At 47.2% G+C, this 27,981-nt stretch overlaps 1 protein-coding gene across 1 annotated transcript; it reads left to right on the top strand.

Moving 5' to 3' along the window:
• The first annotated feature begins 121 nt into the window (after positions 1–121).
• On the top strand, positions 122–27,781 carry LOC125770621 (unconventional myosin-XV). Its single transcript, XM_049440460.1, has 11 exons — positions 122–1,215; positions 7,059–7,257; positions 8,432–9,525; positions 9,625–13,939; positions 14,008–14,254; positions 14,325–15,430; positions 24,900–25,477; positions 25,653–25,875; positions 25,972–26,288; positions 26,355–27,174; positions 27,244–27,781. Exons 2-11 carry the CDS (start codon positions 7,132–7,134, stop codon positions 27,403–27,405), a joined length of 8,988 nt encoding a protein of 2,995 aa, XP_049296417.1. The 5' UTR covers positions 122–1,215; positions 7,059–7,131; the 3' UTR covers positions 27,406–27,781.
• Positions 27,782–27,981: the final 200 nt, after the last annotated feature.

Here is a 27,981-nt window from a genome sequence, read left to right as displayed (position 1 = left end):
TTTTAATACTCATAACATATCCTTTAACCATTCATGTCCCTTTATTTAGAAAAATATCATAAAAAACTTTACTTTTTACTATCGATTTTTTGAAGAACGATAATACAACATTTTAAATGTTCGCTCACGTTCACCCGACGTCTTTAAGCGGGGTTTCGGAAATGTTTTAAGTAAAATGTAGCATTCCAACGTTTAAATTCAAGAACCATTTCATTAATTGCTCCACTAAAATACTGCCACAGTTTGGGTTTACCATCTCGGCAATGGTTATAACTTGAATCAATCGAACAGGTACACTGGTTGATATAAACAGGGTTGTATTTTTCGAGCGACAACCAACACCCTGAACAGGCAAGCATAGTTGCGTACGTATATGTTTATGTTATGGCGTGGCGTCGTAGTATTGGTGCTGGCCAGGTAGCAAGAGGCTGTATAGCCAGCAAAAGTTGCCTTCCGATCGATTCTCACAAACCCGTATCGCCCTTACGATCAAACAGGTGAACAAATCCGAAGCGTACGGTCATCAGGTAGTGCGATCGTCCGAAACGGCCCTTTTGTATGACGTATGTAGATAGCACGGTAAAGAAAAGTTTAGTAACGAACAAATATCGCTGAATTTTCTCAACTCTGCGTACGGTAAAGTGTGTACAGTTCCCGATCCCGTAACGTTGGAAGGATTTTTATCCGTGTTTTCTCGTTGACAAACCAGAGGGTTTACTGTAAATTAATTTGTGTAATCGGTTCGTGTGGCAATTGATAAAACAAGAGAGAGAAAAAAAGATAAAAAGTTATGATTCAGTGCAGTGGCTACGATATTCGTGCTTGTGACGGTGCCGAATCACTTTTGCGCACCGTGCTATAGGAGAAGATCGGAGCAGTGCGGCGAGTCGCTGCGCAAGCGCTTGCGGTCAAACTAAATGTGCTACGTATGCAGTTTCTCGCGCGTTTGTGTGCTGCCCGGTACGCTCGGAACGAAACGAAAGGCCAGAAAGGCGTACGGATGCCCAGTGAAATCGTGAGCTGAGAACGAAACAGCGGAAACAGAATATTGCGATTTAGGTGTGCCAAGTGGCTGACGATTTTTCGTTCCATAAGTTAGACGGCAAAGGCTGGAGAAGAGCTGGAGGAAAATTTTGAAGTTTGACGACCTACTACTGCTGCACCCTTCGGAAGAAAGTTGGCGGATTCGAAAATCCGCTTTGACATGCCGTACATGTGAGTGTTACTAACTAGTGTGTATGTGTGTAGCTTTCCTTCGTGATCAATAACGGGTGGCGGTGGTGTTATCAAACCTGCCTGCAGCCCGGGTGGAAATGGTGATGAGGCGGATGTTCTTGCGTGAATGTCCTATTTGAAGAATGCTGGATGCTTCTCGATCATCGCCGTCCACGCACCAATACAGCTGTGAAACTGGTTAAACATCTTCACTGTTGTCACACGGAAAGAAACAGTATGATCTAATCAGCATTTGACCAGCGATCGCGCGGAGGAATAAAAAAAAAGGAGTGTAAATTATAAATTCTCCCAGTACCACCACTCGATCAGGAGGACGATCAGATCCAAAACAAGTGACGTGACAAATTCTTGTATAATCTCCCTTCTCCAGCACATCTAAACGCACATACACACACACATGCATCCATCATTTAACGGGGGCTGAAACGGTATGCATGAAGTTGTGCCCCTATGCTGTACTCCCTCTAACTTCTTATGTTTTGCCCGACTGATCACACGATCTTTCCCAGCGCTCTTTTGCTCCGTTGCTTGGCTATGCGCTACACACGGCCACACACCGCACACACATAGGAACGAAGAGAGTCCAACACTGCTGTGGGGCTGTTGTGGGGAACAGTATACAGTAGAGAGAAGAAGAAAAAAAGCCCCGAAGAAGAAGTATAAGAAACAGAAAACAACGATCGATGTAAGGCGGCACTCCCAGCATCCTAACCGAAACCACCACGTATAAAGCGCGGAGAAACACATATAAACAGAATGGAATTCCATTGAAGAAATTGTTTCGTGTCTTGTGCCACTTTTGCGCCACCAGGCTCGGCCGAGGGGGAGGGAGTTGTGGGAGGGAGAGGGGGTTTGGTGTGTGTTGTGTTTGCGCTCGGTCCGTTGCGCGATCGGAAGGAATGTTGCCGGATCGGTGTTTGATGGGCACACGCAAGCACAACATCCCCGTAGGGATTTGAAGGCTTTCAAAGTGAACGTTTTGATAGTGCGTCACTGATAAGTAGCATTTGAGTAATATCCTTTCTGCGTTGATTGAGCTGATCGTGAGGGTTTCCTTGCATACACATTCAAGTGCCCTTACCACGATCACACAGCAACAAACACAGGGAGAAACGAAAGTCAGCACAAGGTGGAATGTGACATGTTTCCACCTTTTTGTATATGATCGTATGCGTGTGTGTGTGTGTGCCGAATTTGTCACCCATGAACAACGCACAAACATGCGAACAAACGTGTTATCCCCTACCAACTCATGTGCACCCCCGGCCAAAAACCCTCATCGATTGATTTCTTCACCGCAGCAAACATTAGACTTGCGCGATGGTGTCAGGCGACGAACCTCGGGTACGCGTTACCGTTGCGGCACCCTATAGTTTGTCGTGCACGCAAATCGCTATTTGCAAGGACTAGAACTAGGGTAGGCGCAGCACCAAACGGGTTGTTGGCACGGGTTTGGCAATCGTGCCGCGTTCGGTATTGGTGGCATGCCATAAATTAAGCCTGTCATAAAATATGTGCACCTTAAATGGGACAGAACGCAGTGTTTGAGCGTTTTGTGCAGAACGATATGCTTACGAAATGCGTTTTTGATTGCCAAAGTGGATACATTCATAAGGGTCGGGTTGTTCGTAATTGTGGTGAAAAGATTTAATTCATTTTAGTGTAAGCAAGATCAATATTTCTGTAAAATGAAAAAAAATTATTTATTCCTAAGTGTTTTGGAACTATTGCAAAATAACTCCACATATGAAGATCTCGAAACACGGCTTAATTAATTCATAAAAAAACGAAAGCAGACTCTTCGCTTCCATTGCTTCGCGTAACCATTCTATCGTATCGTGTGGCATTCCCTCACATCGATGCTAATGAAATCGTTAGTAGAAAGCTTAAAGCTCATACATAAAGTGATGTCAAACAGACGGGTTGTTCAGGTACGTGGCGTTTTCCTCCCTTACCTTGTTCACTTTGCAACTGAAGTGACTCTTTGCTCAATCTTGTTATCTATCGCTTGTACACGTGCTTGTGGTTGGTGAAATCCTAGGCCTTTTTTTTGGAAGACTTTCTTCCTTGTGCTATTCTCACACCGAAAAGATCAATATGCAAATACCGCATTGCTTCGCGCGCCGCAATGTGTGTATAAATGTACAGTTGACCTAGACCGTGGCGAAAGTTCCCTGCTACTGGCTTCACCTTGGCGTTGGCCGCTGGTCCATGCATACGTTAAGCGTTGGCAACAACGGGACACGTACACACACGCACGGGGGGGGGGAAGAATGTGCGAAACGGGGAAAGAAACAATTCCCGTGACACAAAATGGTGGTGCCACAAGTCGAAGGGAAAGATGATAGGGCACTCTCTAGGCAGCAGCAAGTTTATCACATACGCATCACGATCGCGCATACAAAGTGCATACGAACAATAAATAATCTGCCCCGTAAAGACAACCCGCCATTGAAATGTGGCATATTTTTAGAGGCACGTGAAAAGTACGTGGTTTACAGAGGGATCGTTGTAGAAATCACACAGTCGACAGCCGAAAAATTTTGGACAAACTCCCTGTTTGGCCCCAAAAGAGAAAAAAACAAGACAAACTCGTCGGTATGCAGAGGCAATACCTATGCAAATGAAAACAAACGTGACCGTGTGGACACTTTCTCTTTATGTGTGACACGGCGAAGATTTGATCGAAAAATGGCCGCCGAAGCTGAACAAAGATGCCTTCGACGTGTGAGAGATTCGATGGTTCCGGTTTTTTTTTTAATTTTTTCGTGTATGTCTCTTCCCCTTCTCGCCAATGCTTCGTACAGGTGCGCCATCACTAGGCGAGCCGGGGGATCGCTCATTCGTGCGTCACGGCCAAGGTTTTAATTGGAACGGGCGGAAGGAATGTTATGCAGTTTCGGAGGAAGGTGGAGGCTGTTTTTTTTTTAAACTTTATTTCTTCTTGTTTTTCTCCCCCCGTTGCCCAAAAAAACATTATTGTATAGCTTTTCATGGTACCGTTTTATACTTTTCCATCCGCCACGTTACGTCCTTGAACTCGCACGCTTCACACACACACACAGCCACACACTATAAATGTGGCAGGTGTCGTCGGCGGCCACTGAAATGGAGCAGCCCGATCGTACCATATTGTTTGTTGATCGACATCGAAAAAGATACGCGGATAAAGCACGGAATGGCACACATAAGCACAATGTTGTTTTTTTTTGTCAATTGTAAGGCCGATCTTGTTGTAAAATCGTTTTGCTTTCAACAGGCGTAACATTGAACGTTTCCCTGTTTGCGCTTGTTGCTGTCTCTCTGTTCCCCATGGTGCTGGATCGATTGGATCGATATTGAACATTGAAAGTATACAGTTGTTATTATTTATCAAGGCTCAAATGTTTTGAAAGTAATCCTTACTTTATAGAAATAATTTACTTTTTCCACTTCATGTAGCTTAATTTTTATGAGACGAAGTTCAGAATAAAAATATAATTTTCCCATTAAATGATGCATTTATAATAAATAAAAATGCCGAGCACCAAAAACCAGGAAATGATAGAAACAATTACCGTAACATAATGCCAACCGCGCACTGTTACAAAACGGTCGACTGTAAGTAAGGCCATAAAACACTTTTGTTTGGTACATGTTTTATTTATCAGTGCGATATAGAAATTATCTAATTAGCGTCTTCAAACATTGCTTCCACTCGTTTCGCTCCTACATACCTTCACAGCCGGTTACCCACCTTAACAGGTAAAACCTTTACCCCCGATCCACCGATTTAGTGCCGGAATCACAGTTAGATAACTTCACCCGGTAGTGATTATCAAACAATCAACCAATAATTGTGGACAGTGTTTGTGCATCTGTCACTGCTGCATTTAATTCAATTAGCAGATAACAATGTGTTTTTTCGCCAACAAACGCTTTTTCACCCCCGAAAACTCGAAAACAATTGAATGATTGTTGCCACTTTTTCCTTGCCCACTTTTCACGGGATGCGCCCTTGTTGATAATTTCCTTCTGGCCGTATCGCAACCCCTTCAATCCCGTACACTGGGAATTCAAACGAAGCAAACAAACAAAAAAACCCATTGATTGTTTTCCGTTCCTAAAATGTTACGATCTAGATTACGAAGTTTCTCTTACTTCAACTCTTGCCCGATTCCCAAACCTCCAGCCGGAACCGATAGCTGAACCATCGATTGGTATGGACGATGGTTTCACCAAACAAAATCGTTGATCAATTTGCACTTCCCCCCCCCCCCCCCCCCCCCCGCCCCACCGAACACAGTTGACTGGCCTCATTAACCGGGCCCCGGACTGTTTGCTGATGTCTATGTGCCGTGCTCGGTGGGAGCTGGAGCTGTACCACGAACTGTGTGATGTTCCAGGTGTCTAGACGCATCGTCTCATCTGCCTACATCTAGCGTACAGCGTGATTCGTGCGATTGGACGATTAGCATGGCCATGGTCCTGAATGGTACTTCAAACAAGGCACAAACACACACACAAAAAAAACTAATATCTCAATCAATTAAAAGCTTATTAGCTTAAGCGCTCACCGTGTTCACTGTATGCATATGTTTTATGTTGGTCATTCTTTCGCTATGGGTTCAATGCACACTTTTAATGAATATACAATCGAAGAAAATAAGTAAGTAAAAAAAAATGCATCATCCCTTCGATTACTTGGTGTTTGGCTTTAGCGCATATGAAAATTATGCCACGTGAGACGTGCAAATATTTTCCACTAAACAAGCGCATTTAAATAAATGATTTGCGTGTTATTTTCTCTATTACTACCATTGCAAGAGTTGCAATCAAGAGTTAATATCTTGCTCTGGTGGTTTTCAGCTATTTTCTTTATTTTAAACTACAACTGATTTAATTATTTTTCCAAATTTAATTTTGTAAGTAATTTTAAGTTGCAGTTTTTTTTGCTCGGTTAGAACGGCCTGGCCGTATCAAGACTTCTTTTACCACGTAGCAGGATAGTCAGTCCATGCTACGGGGGGGGGGGGGGCGGTCCGGATGGGATTTGAACCCGATCCTGCCGTGTGGACGTGCGCCGTTTATCACATGCACCACCGGGCCGCCCCCAAGTTGCAGTTTTATATGTTTTATAAATCTTTTATCACCTCATAAAGCGATATGTAGTGATGTAAAACGCATTAAGTCTTTGACGATTCCAAGGTCCGTCACAGAATGAGGTACCCATAATCTGATTCCAACAAGTTTTCCACTGGAACAATTGTAGTTATAAGATTCTAGTATATTCAAGGTCCTTACAAACTCATTTCTCGGCCTTATGATCTTGTACACCGAAAGTTTTGAACCGAATATCTCTCTCTCTCTCTTCTTGGCTTTTAACGACCTTGCAGGTCACGCCAGCCATTTCTGGCTCACTAGACTTATTTTTACCACGTAGCCGGATAGTCAGTCCATGCTACGGAGGGATGGTCCGGATGCGATTTGAACCCGGTCCGGCCGTGTGGACTGGCGCCGTTTATCACATGCACCACCGGGCCGCCCCCAACCGAATATCATGTGAACCATATTTCTCAAAAAATGACTTCTTATAAAAATGGATGAAAGTCAAGAAAACTTAAAAATAATGAACCTGGAAGAGGATCTTGGAGGGATGTATACTCTAATTACTCGATCGTTGGTGCAAATTATTCCTGGGTTTGCTCTGGAAACAGAATTGCTTAGAAAGAAGTATTCACATAATGTATTTACAAAACTTTACACCGTTACAATTCGTTTCGAAGTATAACTTACTTTCAAAATAAACAAAGTAATACAACTTCTCTCCTGTACTATTCCAGGGTTCGCTTAACCTAGTGACATCGAAATACGCAACACCAGCAGCAGCAAAGCTATAACGCTACAACCGTCACCATGGATTGGTCAACGGGCGATCTGGTGTGGTTCGATCCCGGGCTCGGACATCCGCTGCCCGGCGAGATCCAAGAAGTTCATCGTGCCGCTCAGATGATCATCGTGCAGGCACTTATCAACGGCAAGGTAGGTTGTTTTCCAACGCGCGCCATTAACCATGCAATTTTGATGAGGGAAGGTGAAGAAAAAAACACAACCACGGCTCACACGCATCAACGGGATCCATGTATCGGCTGTGAGTGTAGCGCATGATGCCTGCAACAAACAACAAAATTGAGCATGCACCCTCGGCAAAATGCAGATTTGGGACCAATTGGATGATTGGGCGGCATTCGTACTCACGCACTCTGCACGAAATATTTCGCTTTGTTTTTTTTCTCTGCTTTACTTTTCCGGAGCCCACATTTGCCCACAAGATTGTTGAGGCTTGGGAGGGATCATTCCCTTTCGGTTTGCGGCGGATCTCGTGGAAATGGAAAAATTGCAACTGCACCAACCCGGCGATGGTTGCAGCCTGCTGCAAGGTGGGCTGGTCAAACTAGTTTCTAACGCGTGAGCAGCTTTTTCCAACCCGATCGATCGGTGGGTTCGGGCTTTTTTGCTTTGATGGTACGAAAAAGAGTATGCAGCTTTGTGCACTCTCTGTGGGCACCGTGGCCTCACCAGGGGAGGGAAAGAAATGCCTGCTCAATGTTGGTAGGCGATCGTTGGCCAATTGCTATCGGTTGGTGATGTTGCACACTCGAGATGCAGTTGCACTGGAAGCATTATCACGAACGAAAGCAAAAGTGTGCGCGCTTGGTGCCGTCGCGTGTGGTTGACCTTAAGAAATTCCCGAAGTTCAGTGCTGGTGCTGGTGTCTACTTATTAGCTTTTGTAGCAACCCCTTAGACGGACCTGGAATCGGAAGAAGATTCCGTTCCGCTTCGGTTCCGTTCCGGTTCTGAATGCGGACGGTTAGCTTCCATCTGGAACCATGGCAAAAAGGTGGTACACCCTCACCGAGTCAGTCACTGTCACTGCTGCCGCAACGCATAAAGCGCCGCCAGCGGCGCATGGAAACGGTCAGTGAACTTTCTCCCGGTGAGGGAAAAGAAAGTCTCGTCAAGCAACCGGCCAGAACCAGGAGACCGCCACGCAACAAACTACAGCCGGACGACGTACCTCCCAATGTATGGATGGACTACTACATATCTAGTAGTGACCTTATCGAGTTTCTTGAATTTTAAAAAGAACGAAATAGTGCGAGAGAGAGAGAGAGACTCACATTGTTATTCTTCTTAAATATTTATCTTTCCAGCCGCAAACGTTCACCCTGGGGCCGAATGAGGGAAACATACGTGCCCGGCAGGATTTGGGCAAGACCGGTGTAGAGGACATGACCCAGCTGGAGGACCTACACGAAGCGTCATTGCTGTGGAATCTGAAGCTACGTTATGACAATGGCTTGATCTACACGAACGCGGGCAGTATACTGATCGCGATCAATCCGTACAAAATGTTTCCCGAATCGTACGGCATCGAGATGGCCAAACTGTACTCGGGACGGCCACTCGGGACACTGGCGCCGCATCTGTTTGCGATCGGTTCGACGGCCCATGCCGCCCTACCATCGCCCCAGGTCGTCGTCATATCCGGTGAGTCTGGCTCGGGTAAGACGGAATCGACCAAACTGGTGATGCAGTATCTTGCTGCGGTCGTACCTGGCGGTGGTTCGGCCTCTACCGTCATCACCGAGCAGATTCTCGAGGCGGCTCCACTGCTGGAAGCGTTCGGCAATGCCCGTACCGTACGAAACGACAACAGTTCCCGCTTTGGCAAGTACCTGGAGGTGTACTTCAAGTCGGGAGCTATCATCGGTGCCAAGATTACGCAGTATCTGCTGGAAAAGTCACGAATAGTTACACAGGCAGCCGGAGAACGGAACTATCACGTTTTCTACGAGCTGCTCGGTGGTTTGTCGGAGCCCGAGCGCATGAAGTATGGTCTGCTGGAGGCGGATAAATACTTTTACCTCAATCAGGGCGGCTCTGACTGTGCACCGGGACGTATGGATTGGGCCTCGCTCCAGAGTGCGATGCAGGTGCTCGGTGTGACCGAAAACGAGCGTGAAGGTATCGTGAAGGTGTTGGCCTCTGTGCTACACCTGGGTAATGTGTACTTCCACCGGCGCCAACTACGCCACGGACAGGAAGGTGTCGAGATTGGTTCGGATGCGGAAATTAAGTGGGCCGCCCACTTGCTGCAGTTGCCATCTGAGGGCATCCTGAAATCGCTGACCTCACGCATTACGGAGACGCGTTCGGAGCGTCTGTATACACCGCTCGGCATCGACCAAGCGCTGGATGCACGAGATGCGCTGGCAAAGGCGCTCTACTCGGGACTTTTTAACTGGTACGTATATGCTACGATAAGGATTAATACCTCCTGCAAGCTTTTTGTAGGTCAAATTTAATCACTGTCATACAATATTTTGAACTCTCTCTCTCACAGGCTGGTACTGCGAATCAACTCCATTGTACATCGTGGCGGTACGCACGATGCGCAACGTCTGTCTATTCTGGACATCTTCGGGTTCGAAGATTTGGCCGAGAATTCGTTCGAGCAGCTGTGTATCAACTACGCCAACGAAAGTCTGCAGCTGTACTTCAATAAACACGTGTTCAAACTGGAACAGGCAGAGTACGCGCGGGAGCGCCTCGAATGGACCAACCTCGAATGGGAGGACAATCTGCCGGTGATTCATCTGCTCGCCAAAAAGCCGGTCGGTATTTTCCATCTGTTGGACGACGAGTCTAACTTTCCGCGGGCAAATGATTCCAGTTTTCTCGAGAAGTGCCACTACAACCATGCTCTGAACGAGCTGTACTCGCGCCCCAGGGTGGGCGCCCAAGAGTTTGGTATCACACACTATGCCGGTCAGGTGTGGTATTGTGTCGATGGTTTTCTGGAGAAGAATCGTGACGCATTGCGCATGGACGTAATAGAGCTGCTGAGCTCCAGTACGGAACCACTGGTTTTGGAGATGACCAAGCAGCTACGAGCGCAACGAGATGTCGGAAAAACGCTGCCCAAAGGTTCCAATGGTCGGTTTGTCACTATGAAGCCACGTACTCCAACGGTGGCGGCTAGATTTTCCGATTCCCTGCAGCAGTTGCTGCAGTCCATGGCCAAATGCAACCCATGGTTCGTCCGGTGCGTTAAACCGAACAATGACAAACAGGCACTGCGTATGGACATGCCTTGCGTGCTTCAACAGCTGCGTTATCTGGGCATGCTAGACACGATCAAAATCCGTCAGTCCGGTTATCCAGTGCGCCTTCGTTTCCAACATTTCGTCGAGCGCTATCGCCATCTGATGAAAACGCCTCTACCGAAAGGTACGCCTTACCGAGAATTGTGCCGCTTCGTGCTAGACGAGCTGCCGGGGACAAACACGGAAGGGCCTGACTTCCAGCTTGGAGCAACACGCGTATTCTTACGTGAGGCACTTCACCGAACGTTGGAAGCGAGTCGTGCCGATCGATTGCGACTGGCCGCGGTAACGATCCAGCGAAACGTGCGAGGCATGCTTGCCCGCAAGAAGGTTCACCGAGAAGTCCGCGGAGCCGTTACCATACAGCGTTACTGGCGAGGATATCGTGATCGAAATCGCTACCTCACTATCAAGAACGGAGTCACAAAGTATCAGGCACTGTTCAAGGGACACATGCAGCGCAAACGGTACGCCAAGTTGAAGAACGAACTGAAACGACGCCGTGAAGCCGAACGGCTGAAGAAGGAACGTACGGCACAACGTTTGGCTAAGGAACAGGTAGAACGTGGTTCAGCCGTCCCGCTAGACATTCCGGCCGAGTTGGCGTTTATCTTTTCCAAGTCGGAGAACTGGACTGGACAGCAAAGTGATCGCAATCTGGTAAAGGTGGTCGGCACTGTTCCAGGGCCGCCGTCCGCTGCTGACTTACCACCCGATCTTGATCAGTTTGCTTTCGGCAAGTTCAGCTCTGTGTACTGCAATGGGGTCAAGTTGGCACCACGTCGAGACATCATAACCGCACCGTTCCTGTCACGCGCTGCCGCTCGCGATCAAGACTTTAAGGATGCGATCGCTATTTTTAAGCTGATTATTCGCTGGACGACCGACGCCACCATGGATGCGAATCGTGAGAAAATATTGGCCGATTACATCGTACACAAGGGATTATCGTCGCGTGGTCTTCGGGATGAAATATTGGTGCAAATTTGCAACCAAGTGTATCGGGCAGATGAGGCAACAGCGGAGAAGCTGTGGACGCTGATGTCTCACTGTCTCTCGGCCTTCCAGCCAGGATCGGCATTCAGCAAGTATTTGATCAAGTTTATCGTAGATAACGCACCGCCCAATACGAAGGAACAGATACTGAAGAAGCTGCTACGGAATGCTAATGCTGGCCAGACTAACCCTTGTCGGTTATTCCCACCGTCCTGGCTCGAGTGGCGGGCGTCGTCCCGACTGGCAGATACAGCACTTGGACTTAATTTGCCAGACAGCAGTGTCCAGACGGTAGCTGTCGATTCGTGGACCACATGTGAAGAAGCGGCCGCACTAGCAATCTCTTCGTTCGGCATACCCAACCTCGGCTGGACGGTGGTGATTGACGAATCGGATCAAATGACAGATTCGTGTGGATTGGATTTTGTGCTGGATCTAGTTGCGGAAAAAGAACTCCCACCCGCTTTTCCAGCCGTACGTAGTGATATACTGCGCTGCGGTAGAAAACTACCCCCGAACGCGGCTCCGATCGCTGGAACAAACGATCCATCTATTGAGCCTAGCAGTCCCAAGCGTCCACAGGTTCCACCACCGGAACCACCCTCAATGAAGCGAAACTCGCATGAGATACAGCTGGTACCAGTTGCCATCGGAAGCGGTAAGAAGCATGAACCGGTCGAGTACGGTAACTCCCGACATATGGAAACAACCGGTGCCGGTAGGAAGACTTCACACGATGTGTCCCTGTCACGGCATAAGTTACGCGAGGAGCGTGCCTTTTACGAGGATAAGAGTCGTTCCCGCTCATTAGATGATCTGCTTGCCGGTGAGCCGGATGAAGCAATGATCTCGCCAGATGCCGACGAGCCAGAGAGTTCGTTGACGCTGACGTTGGCCGAAAACAGAATTGGCAATAAATATCGCTCGGTAGACACGATCGCACCACTAAAAGAGCAACATCCCCGGTTCGTGAAGTCACAGTACGCGGGCAAACGTACGGCCGGATCACACTCGTTAAAGTACGCCGAGAAGTCGGAATTTAGCGTTCGTTCGTCGGCCATGTCTGATACGAGCGAAGCGCCTTCACTGGCCAGTCACGTGCGGCGTGTTCGAGTACCTTCGCAAGCATCCGATGTCGATCAGTTCCTGGACGATCTGTTTAGTCCCGTACTGGATGGATCTTTGGATGAGCTGTCAGATGCACGCTCGCTAGCGGCCAGTATTCGTGGAGGTACACAATTCGTAACCGAACTACTCGCTTCAGTACGTACCGACAGTCAGCTGACGGATCTTGAACAGAGCGAAGTACTCTCAAGAACCACAAAAGGAGGCACTACGCACCAAGCGAAGAATGCCACATCAAACGGATTCACACCGAACGCTCCGAATCCGATTACACCTTTAACGCCGTCCAACTCTGGTTCACTACTGATGATGGGCTCCGTCAGTCCGGATGTTGTAATGCCGGTGTTCACCATCCCGCCTGGTGTCGATAGTAACGCCTACCAGCAGCAGATGCAGCGTGCCTTTCTTCAATCCGCTATGGCACAAAACATTCAGATTCAACAGCAACTAATGGCCCAAAACCAAGCCCTACAAACGTTGCTCACTCAGCAGGATGGTGCCGGACCATCATCCTCCTCTCCACCGGCAATTCCTGGAGCAATCTCACCGAAGCATGGTGGCACAACCGGCTCACCAACATCCGTGCAACATTCGCCTATTCGGAAAATGAGCGCTAAAGCTGTATCTCGTATGGATTCTGCCGATCGGCCAGCCCAATCAGGATCGTCCTCATTTTCGGACATGTTGCGCAACCGCAAGGATTCATCCTCATCCAACTTGATCCCACCACCGCCACCTCCACCACTTCCGCCACCGTTGGAAATGAAAGATCCATTCGAGGTGCGCCCATTTCTGGATCCTTACGGACGTGCGAAAACTGTACGCATCGGCAAATGGCGCTGGCCACCACCACAGGGTGTTCCGATCGGTACCGAAACCGAGGAAAACTTCATCCAATTCAAGATGACGCGTCAGAGCAATCGCAAAACGACGCCCCAATCGCAGCACAGTAGCAACATGGACTCACCGATCGGCTCACCGAATGGTGTCGAATGGGAAGAGTTCGAGATCGACCAAAAGCTGCAGGAACATGCCAATCGTGATGGTGGCGAAGGTGCAAAAGGGTCCGGATCCGGTGGACAGCAGGGTGCTCGAATAGCGAAGCGTAGCTTCGACATCGGAGCTGATCGTCCCGCACCCAACAGTGTCGGAAAGTTAAAGCTGAGCAACGAAATGCGTCAACGTTTGGAGCAAGTTACAGCGGGACATTCGGTGCGTTCGTCCAGTGCCAAATCCGATCGGCCGGAGCGTACACCAGCGAAGCTGGAAGACACACGCCGCATGATGTTAGAGCAGCAGCTCGGTGGGATGAATCCACCCGGCGGTACAAAGTCCCCCGGCGCGATGGGAGGAGATTTACCCTCCGTGAAGACGCAGGTACAACGCATGGAGGCGAGCAAAAAGGGTGCTCCGGCTACAGCATGGCCAACGGTAAGGTTTAGATAGATTTCTGAGTGGTATACAGCTTGCTAATTGATAATCTTTTCCTATTCGAACAGGTTCTTCCACCAGCGCCACCAGGACCAGCTCCACCTCCACCAATAAGACCACCGACCTCGACTCCACCGGCGCCGCCTCCACCAATTCATGGCGGTATGATGAGTGCTCAGAACAACCACCAGAACCAGTCGGAAATTCCGTCATTCGTTCAGCGCCAAGAGCGTGATACGTTCGGTGCCAAGGATAGCTTCATGGATTCCTGGGGCCGTGCAGAAGCCGCTAAGCTAGATTTGGTCTATGAAACTAGTAAGTACAGCAGTATCTTATCAGATAGGCAGAACTGATAAAACTCTTCACATTTCTCGCTTTACTACAGGTTTCAAGAAAGAGATGATCATTGAACGCGAGCGTTCCCGGTCGAGATCGCGATCACGCGATCGGGAGAACTTCTCCGAGTCTGTCTGGGACCGATCGGAAGTTGAAGGTCCTTCGTCTACATCCAGCGATCCGAGGGATCGTGATCGTGACAAAGAACGAGAGGCCCGTGAGCGTAACTACGAGCTGACGCAGCTACAGCGCGAGAAGGAAAGCAACAAAGTGTTCCATCCGTCCTCGTACACAAAGGACAAGCAACACCAGCAACATCAGATTCAGCAGCAACAGCAATCGCAGTACCAACAGCAGTACCAGCAGCAGCAAAAGCAATACTCCGCCAACTCACCGAACTCGGGTATTGCCACCTTCAAAACGCACATGGTGCAGAAAAGCGTACAGGAGCGGGAAAGAAAATCTTCCGCCGCCACAACCAACGGTTCGGTGTACAGCGAAAAGCTGGACGATGGTGCAATGGCTGATCCGCCCGCACCGGTCATGCCAGTGCAGATGAATCCCTCGCTGAAAGCACCGGCGGCGGCCTGCCTAACGTACAACCGTATCACCTGGACGTTGCGCGTCCGTAAGGAAGTGTTCCGTCCGAGCGAAACCGTCACGGCACCGGCCGCTCTCGATCTGCTGTTCAATCAGATCACTGCCGACGTGTTCGGTGTGACGCCTTGCATGCGAATATCGCCCCAGGAGAAACGGCTCGCAGTGAATCTGCTCAGCAGCCACGGCATCACGGCTAACGGCCATACGACAGGAAAGCAACACGTGCGGGCAATCGTGAAGCGCCACGTGCTCGATATGGCCCGCGGGTGGCCCCTCTACTTCGCACGGCTGTTCGTGATGAATGGGTCACCGTCGATACAGGAGGGCACATTGCTGGCCGTCTCGCATATGGGCGTGTATCTGGCGAGCAAGGAGCCCGAATTTTTGGCGATCCAACGCGCCATCCCATACGATGATATACAAAGTGTTACCACGCTGCCGCGACCGCTCACCCTGCAGCTGACGTTGAAAACTGGGGCTCGCATCGTGCTGCATGCATCCAAGGCAAATGCTATCCAGATGATGGTACAATCGTACCTCGCCGAGTACAGACAGGTAGGTGGCTTATTTTATGTTTTCAACTGTGTTTCCTTTCGACTTATTTGCCTATGAAGTGGTTTGTTTTGTACAACTTTTTATTGTTTACGCGTATGACACGGTTGTTGTGCAACGATCGTTTGTTTCTATTTAAGCAGGTCGTGGTCGTTTTTGTTCTCTTTTAAATGAATCAACAAACTCAACAGTGTGACACGGTTAATATCTTGGTCGTGAAGCAAACGCATTTATTTTATGTGTTTTACTGTAACAGACAGGCGTGACCGGTCAAACATGTCCAGGCTGTGTCAAGATATTGCATCACCATCTTGCTGTAGGCCCAACATTTTTACATAACTATTGATATAAAAAGAATGATAACATTTTGCATAACTTTCAAAAAATTTGAAGTTAGTGTTAGAAAATTCCCTTTATATGGTACATACCAGACTTAAAACTCTGTGCAATCGATTTTGTATACAATTCTAATAACTGGCGCAAAATAGCAATTTTTTCTAATTTCTCTTACTGAGATTAACTCAAAATACTGACACTTTACTTTTTTATTTTAAATTTGTATTTTTTAACGTTCGTTAGATACTTCGCACTCCGATGTTTCAAAAAATTATTACTCTTATGCTAATACATTGCATAATCTAAAACGAGTTCCAAATTTACAATCCATTCATGTCGCTATTAAACGACAGGCCCAAATTCCATCCGGAAAAGAAGACAAGGACAGTAAGAAATAAAGGTAGACCAACAAAAGCTTTGTCTGTAGTGCTCCGTAGGACGATATAAAAAAAAACCAGAAAAGTTTATGCATTATTTAAACAAAAATCAATGACTGCATATGCATCTGTTTATTATGCATGAAAAATTTCACAAATGAAAGTAAAACTCAGCCAGCAATTTCTAATAATGCATCTTTTTCCGAAAAAGCGCACAAAGTTATCGCCGAGATCGCGAAGTTAATTAAGCGAACATTAGTATTCACATTTTGCCACATTTTCACCTTTTGACTACTTTCGAGTGCAGCCGCGTGTGAAATGCAGTCAAACCAAATAATTATTGAACAATGCCCCAATGTTGCCCCACACACGAGCATATCGAGCCCAGATTGTAGGGCTTTAATACTTTAACGCGTCCCATCCCTGCACGTGCGCGGGATTATATCACGCGGGCAGAATCATTAGCTGACGCGCTGACTCTCGCTATCTATCGATGTGTACTCTATCCGTGACGTGTTTTGTGTCGATGGTATTGCATGAGACGATTAATATTAAATACATCTGCATGCCAGTGTTTTGCCTTGGCGTGCGATCAAGTTCATTAACGAATGCATTAAAATTGAATCCAACGCACGGATGTGGAAACTGAAGACAAGGACGGTAAAAAACGGAGCATCGTGAGCACGGGGGGGGGAGAGACTGTAAACCGCGCCAGTTGCGGGTGTCGGGCATGGTAAGAAGGAGAGAAAACAAAAACTATCGATGATATTGCCCCTTTTGCTGCATGGCAATAAAGGTAAAAGTGAGAAAGTTGGCAATTATCTGCATCCGGATGTGTTGTCACCCCGGTTCGATAAAAAGTGCATTGAACATGCGTAACCAGCCAGCAAGCGGGCCTCGTTTTTGTTTCCTACACAACCGTTTATGTTGTAATGAAGCCTCCCAAAGCGCGATTTAGTAATAAAGCAATTTGTTTTCGTTAGTTGTACCTTTCATGGTATTTGCATTTACATTCGTCGATCAATTTTTCATCATTATGACGTTGAAGAGTGGAATATTTAAGCAAAAAAGCAGCAAACAACAACCCCAAAAAAAAACTACCATCACAAGAAAGGCCCTCTTCTTTTTCCTCATTTTCGACGCGCTTTTTATGTTGCTAGAGGTACGGCCCCAAAACTACTGCCAATGCGATTTTACCATGCCACACGCAAACACGGCAAAACGCAACAAGAAATCATCGATCGCACGTATTTATTGCAGCCATTTTACACCATGCCACACCGCCAAACCCGACCCGACGAGGTAAATCGAAAGATCTAGGCGCCGGAGAGCAAAAGGAAGACGATACCGTGAACCACGGTAACACCAGACAACAGGTGAAAGAGAAGAAGAGAAGAACGCAAAACCACAGCAAAAAAAATCCAAATCATCTCAATCAAAGAGGAGATGAAGGATTGTGTCAGTGGGCGAAAGAGCGAACGAAGATGGAGAAGTGTTTAAAGAAAAAACCCCCCCAAACGAACCATCTTAAGGAAAATTCAAAAAGAGCAAAACAAAACAGGAGAAAAAGAAAGAAAAACAACAAACAAGAAAAGAAATAAGGGGAAAGGAAAAATGAAACAACCCGTTAGAAAAAAAGGGGGAAAAGTAACGCCACAGTTCCAAACCCAATCGGACCAAAGAGAGATATAACGTAGCGTCAAAAGGACGCCAAGGGTTGGACAGGTCTTGCTGGGTGGATGGGTTTTTGTGTGATCATACTTTCTCAAAAACTCTAGAAGAAAATGGGCCCGCAAGCTATCCTACAAACCGCACCATACAACCTTAGTAGATTGAGTGGTCAACCCACGAAGCGCACCGGATCGGATAACGCATCAGCATCAGCGCGCACCAGGCTGCGTGACGGATAGCGCGACCAAGATAAGCGACTTTCCGCCCTCTAGTATGTGTGCGTGCGCTGTTGTTGTTGTTTTTTTCCATTTTTAATCTGCTCCGTTTGTTTAATACTTTTCGACATACTACACCCGCTGCAGATTTCGTGGTCGGTTACTTATTTTGCAACATTTTGCCGATGATGATGATGATGATGCTGAGGTGCGTTTTGTTTGCGGGGTTCTCTTCAATAACTTTCCATTCCCCGGGTGTGTTTGGGTGTGTGCTCATCGTCGTATGTGTATGAAAACTCTGGACCCCCGGGGGGGGGGGTTTGGTACCAGGTAGGAAGGGAAGGAACGTTTGCGAAGTATAGTAAACGCAAACTACAAAACAGGCTTCGAAAGCATAACGCGCCTCGAAGAGAAAGAGCGTTACATTTACGGTCCCGCTCGCTCTCTTATGCTCTCCTTCTCTTGGCCTGTTCGTGCACTTTTTCCTTTCTGGTTTTTCTCGACGATGTTGTTTTTTTTATGATCTTGATTTTACGGTGGCCGGTACGATCTCGGGGTCCGTCAGCGGTGGCGTTCGATGCGAGCAGTTAGTTCACATTCGGACCGCGATCGCTTAACATTCCACCCGGATTAGGTTGATGTACGAAAACGATACAATTTATTTAAAAAAAACTGGAACTAGCCAAACACGACGATGAGTCGACGATGTTCGGAGGCAGGTGATCGAAACGATCGGTAGACGACGAACCCGATAATAGCACGGGAAGGCTAGTACAGGAAGATGTGACGATTTGGGTCAAATGTGTCTGTTGTACGCATGATTCGTTTGCGAGCAAAGTGTTTCCTCTGGAATGTAGTAAACATCTGAATGGCAATATACAGAGACCGTGATAGTGTCACAGCGTGAAATATTAAGTGTCCAAAGTGGTGTCACATATGGTGAAAAGAATATTGTTAAACTATGAGTTTGAAATCTTGAGCTACAAATTCTACCACCAAAAAAGGGGGATCCCCCGTACGCAACCGTTACTGAGTTTAGTTTATCCCCCCACCCCGGGAAAGCCTCAAAAGCAGCGTACCCGATGGCTCCGAGAGCTGGTTACATTTTCCTAACGGAATTGGCAAACTGAAGTGAGGAATTGTTTTTGATATGTGTGTTAAAGGCAGACACAGCCGCAACCGATCGTTAGTAAAAAGCTTTTGCAAAGTGTGAAGTGCACCCCGTCCCCCTATATTCCGCTTCACCGTTTTCTCCCGCCCGTCGGACGCAAGCCTAAGAAGAGGGATTAACAGTTAGGTTTTGAATTGCCGCAAATTGGCCCGCTGGCCCATCTCGATGTGTGTGGAGCATTGTAGCAAGCGTCGACCGGGAAGTGAAGGATTCGAAAACACGTTCCGTTCCGTCCGAAAGATCGATTGGAAGAAAGCACCTAGGGAAGCTTTTCGTGTGTGCGTGGTGTGGTAGTTGTATGGATATGTAATAGTGTGGATGCTTTACGGTATGTGAAAGTGGTTTTTCCTCTCAGAATCAAGTGGCTGTGTGGTCAGTGATTAACGGTAGCGGACGGCACAACACTCATACAACACCGGTGGCGGTGGTTTGTTCGGTCCTTGCTGTGTGCCGAGCAGTGCAGCAGTGGTGATCGCCATGAGCCTTCTGGACGAGCGTCGTGGTTTACAGTCGTTGCAAAGTTCGTACAAATGCTACGATGGCATTCCGACACCCAGTCCGATCGGGGGACAAACGGTACACGCGTCCGGTTCGGGATCGGGCGACAAGCGGCACCAGGAGCGTCCGTCCGGTGTCCGGCAGTCATCATCCAATAACCTCAACCGATCACCCTCGATCGACAGTTTGGTCGAATCGTCCGATCCGGCAGCATCGGATGTGGATGAACAGGCCGAGGACGATGAGGATATGGAGCGTTTGTCCGATTCGGACTCGATCGCCGAAATTGGACGCATTACCGGACAGATACGGGTCGATGTGCACCGGCGCAGTGATCTGGACGATGTGAAAAACGTACAACCACTGGACGGACCAGTAATCAAGGCGTTCCTGGAGAAATCGCACGAAAAGTGTGAATACACCAACTGTGGCTATCGGCGGCGGCATGAAGGTGGTGGACAGGACGCGGACACAGAACCCGACATAATGGTGGCGGACGAGGTGATGGGACACGGTAGCAGGAAGACGTCACCCACGACACCAGCCGCCATGATGGGTCACCATTACAGCGCTACCTCACCGCTATCGTCATGCCCGTCGTCACCAAACGCAAACCCAACCACCTCGTCCACGATGGACACGATTTCCAACAGTGCCAACAATGTCAACAGTACCAACAGCTCTGGCGGTAGCAGTAGTAGCAGCAGCAGCAGCAGCAATGGTGGCACCCTTACGAGCACGGGTTCCATTTCCGGTTCGCTGAAAAATCGCCGGAACAGTATCGCTAGTTCCGGGTCGGTCGGACGCATGGAAACGATCATCGAGGAACCGATCGAACCGAAGGTGTCGGTGAAGGAGATTCTGGCACGGTTCGAAACATTGCGCGAAGCAGCCGAGGTAACCGAATGCAACAGGTTTTTATTGGGGAATGCGTGATGCGCATCCCCGCATACGCATGGGAACGAGACGCATCAAGCGTGCGTGTGTGAAGAAGCACTTGTTGCGGGGAAGTGCCCGGGTTTTTTTTCTTCTTCTTCAAAGCGGCCGTCCCCCCCGGGCAAAGCAAAAGCAGATCATAAATCTGTTTGATTTCTTTTCTCGATACATCTCGCTTGTTCGTCTCGTTTTTAGCTGTGTCTGTGCTGTTTTCTTTCCTGTGCGTGTTACAGAAGGTTGCGCGTATTGGAATTGCAGGCGAATCGATCATTAATTTCCCATTTCCCCAGTCGCCGTGCACTTGGGAGGGCTTCAGGGCAAACAACAACAAAAAAACCCAGCTCGCACCAGATGGCACACGACCGAACGGTGGTCGCGTTGTGGAAATGCGTTCGATTTGGAAGTCGCTTTCTCAGTCAGCACATCACATTTCCAATAATGCGAGCGAAGATTTCTCCTCCGGTCGCCCTGTGAGGGAGAGAGAAAGAGATGTCCAACGAGATTGGTGGGCAAAGTGTTTCTGATGGAGTCGCCTGCCTTTGGTTGCCCTCTGACTACGTTATACAACCCAAGTTTCCCAAGTACTCCGGTACCTTATGATGATGAAGTTTTTCTTCTGTTGTGCGTGCAATTTCCTCTTCCCAGTGGAAAATTTGCTTGGCGGTGGCGGTAGAGACTGAACGTATGCAAACCGTGTACTGGGGCCTCCGTAACGCGGTTGATCGGTTGCTCGATCGAAAACCAAAACGCACGTTGAAACAACAACAGATAGGTAACTTTAAAGAAAAAAAAAACACACAAAAAAAAACGCGTAATCGATTCTGCGGTTAATGCACCTTGTCCGCATATTTATGTTTGTATTTCAATGCCTTTCCCCCCCACACCAAAAGTACGTCTTCATTCGCTCGCTTTTGTTTTCTATTTATTTTGGGAAATTCTTTTGTTGGGCATACGTTCGAAATATCCAATCTGGCATCCAGCTCGATCGTGCCACGATTGGTGTGATTGGTTCGTGTGGTTTTTTTTTGTGTTGCTTATCGGCAACAGCAACGATTCCCTTTAGGGTACCGTTTTGACCCGACCGAGAAGAGTGAATCGGTCGGCGCAGATGTAAATTTCATCCAAATCATCGTTTCCGTTAAGCTGGGATTGGAAACGCAATTGAATTCCGGAACGTTCCAGCAAACAGTAGCCCCATGAGCGGGGAGGGGGTAGGAAAAATAACTCAATCGACCCCAATGCGCACCACATTACCTTATCATTCCGCCCGGGGGCTATTGTGTGTGTTACGGGACGGGAACAGAACCGTGATCAATCGCGCGGGATGGATGCGGTGGATTAATGAGGCGCAAGGGGATTGGATGTGTGTGGATGAATTAGTTTGCTTTTAAAATCCTTATGCTTTTCTTCCGCCTCACATGCAACGGGTTCGTGTTCAAGATGCCCGTGTTCAAGTTGTGTTTATTTGCTGCCAATTGAGTGTGTGTGTGTGGGTCTGCCCGAAAGATGATATCAATCGCTAATTACTACTGCCACGGGAAGTAACACCGTTGAAACTAACGAATAGGCAGAATAAAAATCAATTAGCTTTATCGGGTGCTTTTTATACTAAATACAAGTTGGAATTATTTATTCGCTGCGCCAGTGCTCTTATAATAATAATAATGCTTTGGAGACTCTCACGGCAACAAGCGACGAACGGCACAATGAAATAATTTTTGTGGGTCACCTCCAAAGCTAAAAAAAAAGTCGATAAAAATTGAAATTACAAGTAAAGAAAGAAGGAATAAACATATCCTTCTATAGTTCTATAATTAATTATATTAACGATATAATTAAAGGAATTGAACGAGGACTTAGGATGCTGTTAAGGGGAATATAAAGGACAACTTTCGTTTACAACCAATCAACTTGCAATTATCCGTCGATGCTCTAGTGTCGCTAAGCGATAGATTTGGCATTGAAAAGAGTAAGATGGAGCTTCAAATGGTACAAACACATTCATGTGAAGTGAGTCAACTCCTGATTGAGAATCACTCCGTCATGGAAACACTTCGTGAAATCTATAAAGGACTTCAGTGATTATTTACCAACGTGTAAGACATTTTATAGATTAATAATACCAACATTTACACTAGAATAGAAAGGATTTTTTTACAATCTGCATAAAGAAAAAGACCAAAAGAGCTTAGAAGGGGTAACAGAGTTCCCCACTTGAAGAACATATTTTTAATTTGCTCCAAAATTGGCTTCCAAAATACAAGAAATATCAATGGGGAATTTAATAATCGGCCTTGTGGTATAAAGACCTTCGTCGCTAGGTCCCCCTTGCCTGTGTACACCAAATACAAACATAAAATATGTAATACACTCTAGTCATACCATCGCAAAACCGTTATGACATAACGTTCCATTAAATTGGAAATCGCAGTAATCGCCACCAAGTCCTGAAACTGTCATCATTCCAAGCTAGGACGCTTTCGCTCCCATTGAAGATGCGCCAGTTAAATGTGCTCTTACGTGTTGTACGCCGGGCTGCACACCAATCATCGGAGATCAGCATCAACTCCTGGTCAGCCACACGCATTTGGAAAGTTTGGCACTTGGTGGAGAAATATTATTTATTTATGCGCCCCCATACTAATGGCACATTCGAAATGGTCTGTTTACCCTCTGTTTGCGAGCGAGCGCGATTGGCTCCATTATTTTGTGGTTTAAAAAAATGACTCTTTCTATCATAAATTAACAAAAAGAAGAGAAGAAAAAAATGGAAAGAAAAATGCCCGTCACATTTTCCACCGTTTCACCCATTGGAGGATTTTTTTTTTGGTTTTGTTTCGGTGATAATCAGTAATGAAAAAAATGTGATTGTAAAAGCCGAACGATAGCTCACCATGATAGAAGAGCGGACAAAAAAGCGCACCATACGAAACGTAACAAACAACAAGCAAAGCGAATGAAGGAGCTTTAATCCATTCGTCTTCCCTGATGTCGCATTGCTGCCTGTTCACTCAATGATGATCGCGCATGTTGTTATAAAACGCTTTTCACCGACAACCATTTTCACTGCTACCATAGGGTTAACCATTTTTTTTTTGCTGGCTTCTCTTCTTCGGAGACTCCTCTTTCTCTCTCTTGCTCCGCATGCTGTTTTCCTTCGGACGATGTCGGTGAACAATTTTGTGCTTTTCACAAATTGTTTACTTTCCCCGCGATGCGACACACGCGTGAAAATTAATGGCAAGTCAAATATTGCATTGTGCCAAACTGTTGCGGAAACCACTTACGAAACCGGGTCCGGGCGGTGTATACTTACTATGGTGTATGAAGATCTTGTCCTGATCTGTCCACTCGCAAGGTGGTAACTCCATTAAATCGATGAACATACAAATTGTACATTTTTTTAAAAATATGGAAAACATAATTAAACGTTTGTCTACGTCTTAAAATTTCTCCACTGCTTACAGGAATTGGTCGTCTACTATGCATACTCCCCGATTTTTATTATTGTTTCCCTCTATAATCGGAGAGGAGGGATATGCACCATTAACTGTACCACATTTGCATAACTTCGTCTGTTGATGTAATGTCTGACAAATGGAGCGGAAATTTAGTTCGTCACTGACAAACGGAAGAGAGTCGACTACTTAAGTCGATAAATGCACACTCGGAATATCTCCGATTTCCGCTTTTCTCTGTCCATGAGCCGATGAAGACGATCCATGCCGACACAAAATTAAAAGTGACAAGCATTAATGAAATAGATATTTTAACGCATTATAATCGTGGGTAAATACTAATTTACTTGCATTTACTTAGGATTTCAAGCCACTTAGTGTAGCCAAAATTGGTATTTTAAATTGAACTGCTTTATACAGATAAAATGATAAAATTGGAACCATTTTTTCATTTTTTTAAAATCGATTCTCTTCGATTTCGCCATAAGATAGAGTACATCACGACGGTGGATGTAGATGGAGGTTGAGAAAGTGGAATAGATCGGGTGTAACAAGTGCATTTTCATACGTTTCTGACATTTGGCCCCATAATTTGCCAACTTTATGAAGAAAGCCATACCGTATACAGACCGCTAAATGTAAGGGCCGCGGACCGCTTTCTAAATTTAATAACATGTTCACGGAAGCTTACATACTTTAACCCCGACCCGCGGGTAAAGCTTTGCTCTTCAATTCGTAAATTGCTTATGGGTTTTGTATAATCATCGCTCATCACTCTCATCATTTTTACTTGTCAACGTGTAATTGCAGACCCAATCGAAAGGTTCCACCATATCGTCCGGTGTACGGGCGGCCGCCGCCACGCTTAATGTGCCGCTCGAGCGATTGGAAACGTCGAACGTCAACAGCCCCGGATCACCGAACCAAATCTCACCGACCGAGAAGGGGCACCATCTGCATCACATGGGACACCCGGGACATCATGGCCACCATCACCATCAGCAGCTGATGGACGAGTTCGAGGATATGCATATCGATCATGGTTTGCCGGAATCGTCCCCGCCACCGATGGGAGGGTACGGAAACGATCGTGTACATAGCGGCATGGGCATGAAGCATGGCGTCAACGGACAGCAGCAGCAGCAACAACAGCAGCACCATTCGCCGTACGGTGAGCGCAGTCCGGGCGATGGTCCGGGCCGGGTTGGTAGCGGTGGTGCCGGTAGTGGTATGATCGTTAACCACAAAAACTCACCCATGGGTAACGGAAATGGCAACTACAGCGATATGCACATCGTCGGGCACCACGAGAACGATTCGTCCCCAACGCAAACGTCGCTGACCAAACACTCGTTGTTGCAGTTTGCGATGCAACATTTCCGCACCGAGTAAGTACGCCGTATGATCGATCGGTTGGAAAATATATCCCCAACCCCGATAAATGCAATGGCCGCAATGTAACGTTCGGTCGAACGTTCGTGATCGGAACGCTTGCGCCATTCCAGTCTGGACGGACAGCCGGTGTAACCGTGTTTGGTGTTTTTCTTTACCTTTTGTTTACAGCGACGAATTCAAATCCAATCGATCGGATAAACGGGCCATGAGAAATCAGCATGCAGATCTGGTAAAATGGCAAGGTTATCCACTGCGGGCACCATTGTTGCGACTTCCGGCCGACTTAACACCACTCGCACTGGAATGTTTCGATTGTGTTCTGCGATACTGCGGCGATCTTGCCGTCGATCCGGAGTTGTCAGAAGTGAAATGCGTTTACACGGTGTTGATGGTACGTCATCACTTATCACTCCACTAAGTGTCAACTTATAGTACAGCACATCTCACTATATTCTTCCCCTCTCCGTATCTTGCCTTCTGTTAACAGCACTGTCACAAGCATCTGGCCCTGCGAGATGAAGTGTACTGTCAGCTCATGAAGCAAACGACGGCAAACCGATCTGCCTGCCCAGATTCGGCTCAGCGAGCCTGGCGGTTGTTAAGCATACTGGCGGCTTATTTCGGTTGTTCAGATGCGTTGCGACCATACCTGATCGAACATCTAACTTCGGCTGCCTCGGATCGGCGTCGTCCATGTCACGGTACTGCGGCCGTTTGTTTGACGAATCTTCGCAAAACGGCACGCTGTGGTGGCCGCAAGAATGTACCGAGCGTTGAGGAAGTTACCGCCGTATCTGCGGGCAGGTAAGTGCTATCATTTGTAATATGTCTCCAGTTCGAATGCTCTCTAATGAACCACCTCGTCAATAGATCTGCCCGTCGACAAATATATCGTCTGCCTGGTGGGGCGGAACGTATCGTTAATACACGCTGTTCTACCGTCGTTGGCGATGTTATCGCGGAACTGTGCTCACTGCTGGGCATTGAGTCGCCGGCAGAGCAGCAGGAATTTTCGCTCTACTGTATCGTCCAGGGTGACGCCTTTACCATGCCGTTGGCTGCCGATGAGTACATCCTGGACGTAACGACCGAGCTGCTGAAATCGGGCCAACCGTTCTACTTAATCTTCTGCCGATCGGTGTGGCACTTTGCGCTGAAGCGTGATCCGGCCCCAACGCCACTCTATATAGAAGTTCTGTTCAACCAAGTCGCACCGGACTATTTGGAGGGACTGCTGCTGGAACTTCCCAACGGTGGTGCGCCCAGTCCGGATTATGTGCGCGATATGGCGCGCATTGCCGCAATTCTGCACCGTGCGGCCGATTTGAACCACCTGCCGGCCATGAAGGAGATCAAATTCCTGCTGCCGAAACCGGCTCTCTCCTTGCGCGAACTGCGCCCGGCACAGTGGGTGGCGCTGGTCCAATCAGCCTGGCCATCGGTAGCTGGGCTGAGCCCGATCCAGGTGAAGGCACAATTCCTGAACGTACTCTCATCGTGGCCACTCTTCGGCAGCAGCTTCTTTGCGGTCAAGCGCGTTTGGGCGGACGAGAACCCGATGGAAGAGCCAAGCCCAATGTGGCGCGAGCTCATACTAGCGCTCAACCGACGGGGTGTGCTGTTCCTCGATCCCAACACTCACGAAACGATGCAACATTGGCCATTTAATGAAGTGATTTCAACACGAAAGGTAACTATTGCTTGTTTCCAGTGCAACGTTCCTTCTTAACCGTTTGTTGTGTTCCGGCATTATTCGCAGGTACGTTCAGAAGATGGTGCACTGTTTCTCGACATGAAGGTGGGTAACCTGCTTCAACAGCGTGTCATCCGTGTGCAAACCGAGCAAGCGCACGAAATTTCACGGCTAGTACGCCAGTACATCACAATGGCCCAGGCACAGCAACGCGATCGAAGGGAATAGACCGTTCCCATTGCTGGTGAGGCCACTTTCTATCGTTTGAAATCGTCTCGCAATGAAAAGCAATGAATGGGGCCAGATTTAGGTGCAAAGGATAGTTAGTTTTACCGTTTACGAAATTACATACTTTAGGTAGGAAGCGTATGCAGTGTGGAAAGAGGTTAAGATGATGAACATAAATATATTATAATTGGTGTGCTTATTTGGGTGAAATGGCAGTCCGATGATGAACGCTGTTCTTCAATTACAATGCTAGGGAAACGTTTCGCGTTTGTACCGTTCGAACAAATGTGAAACAAATGCACACTATTATACGTATCATGCTGTATTGATTATATTTTTCTACATTTTGAAAATATATGCATTTTATATAAATTGATCCCTTTCTTTGTTGGTTTGTGGAGTGTACATATGTATGTGCAAGTGCACGAAAATGAGAAACTAAAAATACGAATCAAAAAAACAAATTTTAATGTATACTCAATACGTAACTGTTTGAGACTGTTTTATTTATTAGAAACATATGCTTTAATTTAATTACATACTATACATTTAATGCTGTATTGATCTAACCCAATG

The sequence above is a fragment of the Anopheles funestus genome, chromosome 3RL (genome assembly GCF_943734845.2).
Source record: "Anopheles funestus chromosome 3RL, idAnoFuneDA-416_04, whole genome shotgun sequence".
NCBI lineage: Eukaryota > Metazoa > Arthropoda > Insecta > Diptera > Culicidae > Anopheles > Anopheles funestus.
This window is presented reverse-complemented; position numbering and strand designations above follow the sequence as displayed.

Bases quoted from the DNA above. Each gene is read 5' to 3' on its own strand.
- LOC125770621 (XM_049440460.1), top strand. From the start codon at position 7,132: ATGGATTGGTCAACGGGCGATCTGGTGTGGTTCGATCCCGGGCTCGGA. The intron at 13,940-14,007 runs GTAAGGTTTAGA...CTATTCGAACAG, and splicing joins CGGCTACAGCATGGCCAACG to GTTCTTCCACCAGCGCCACC. The intron at 25,478-25,652 runs GTAAGTACGCCG...TTTTGTTTACAG, and splicing joins ATGCAACATTTCCGCACCGA to CGACGAATTCAAATCCAATC.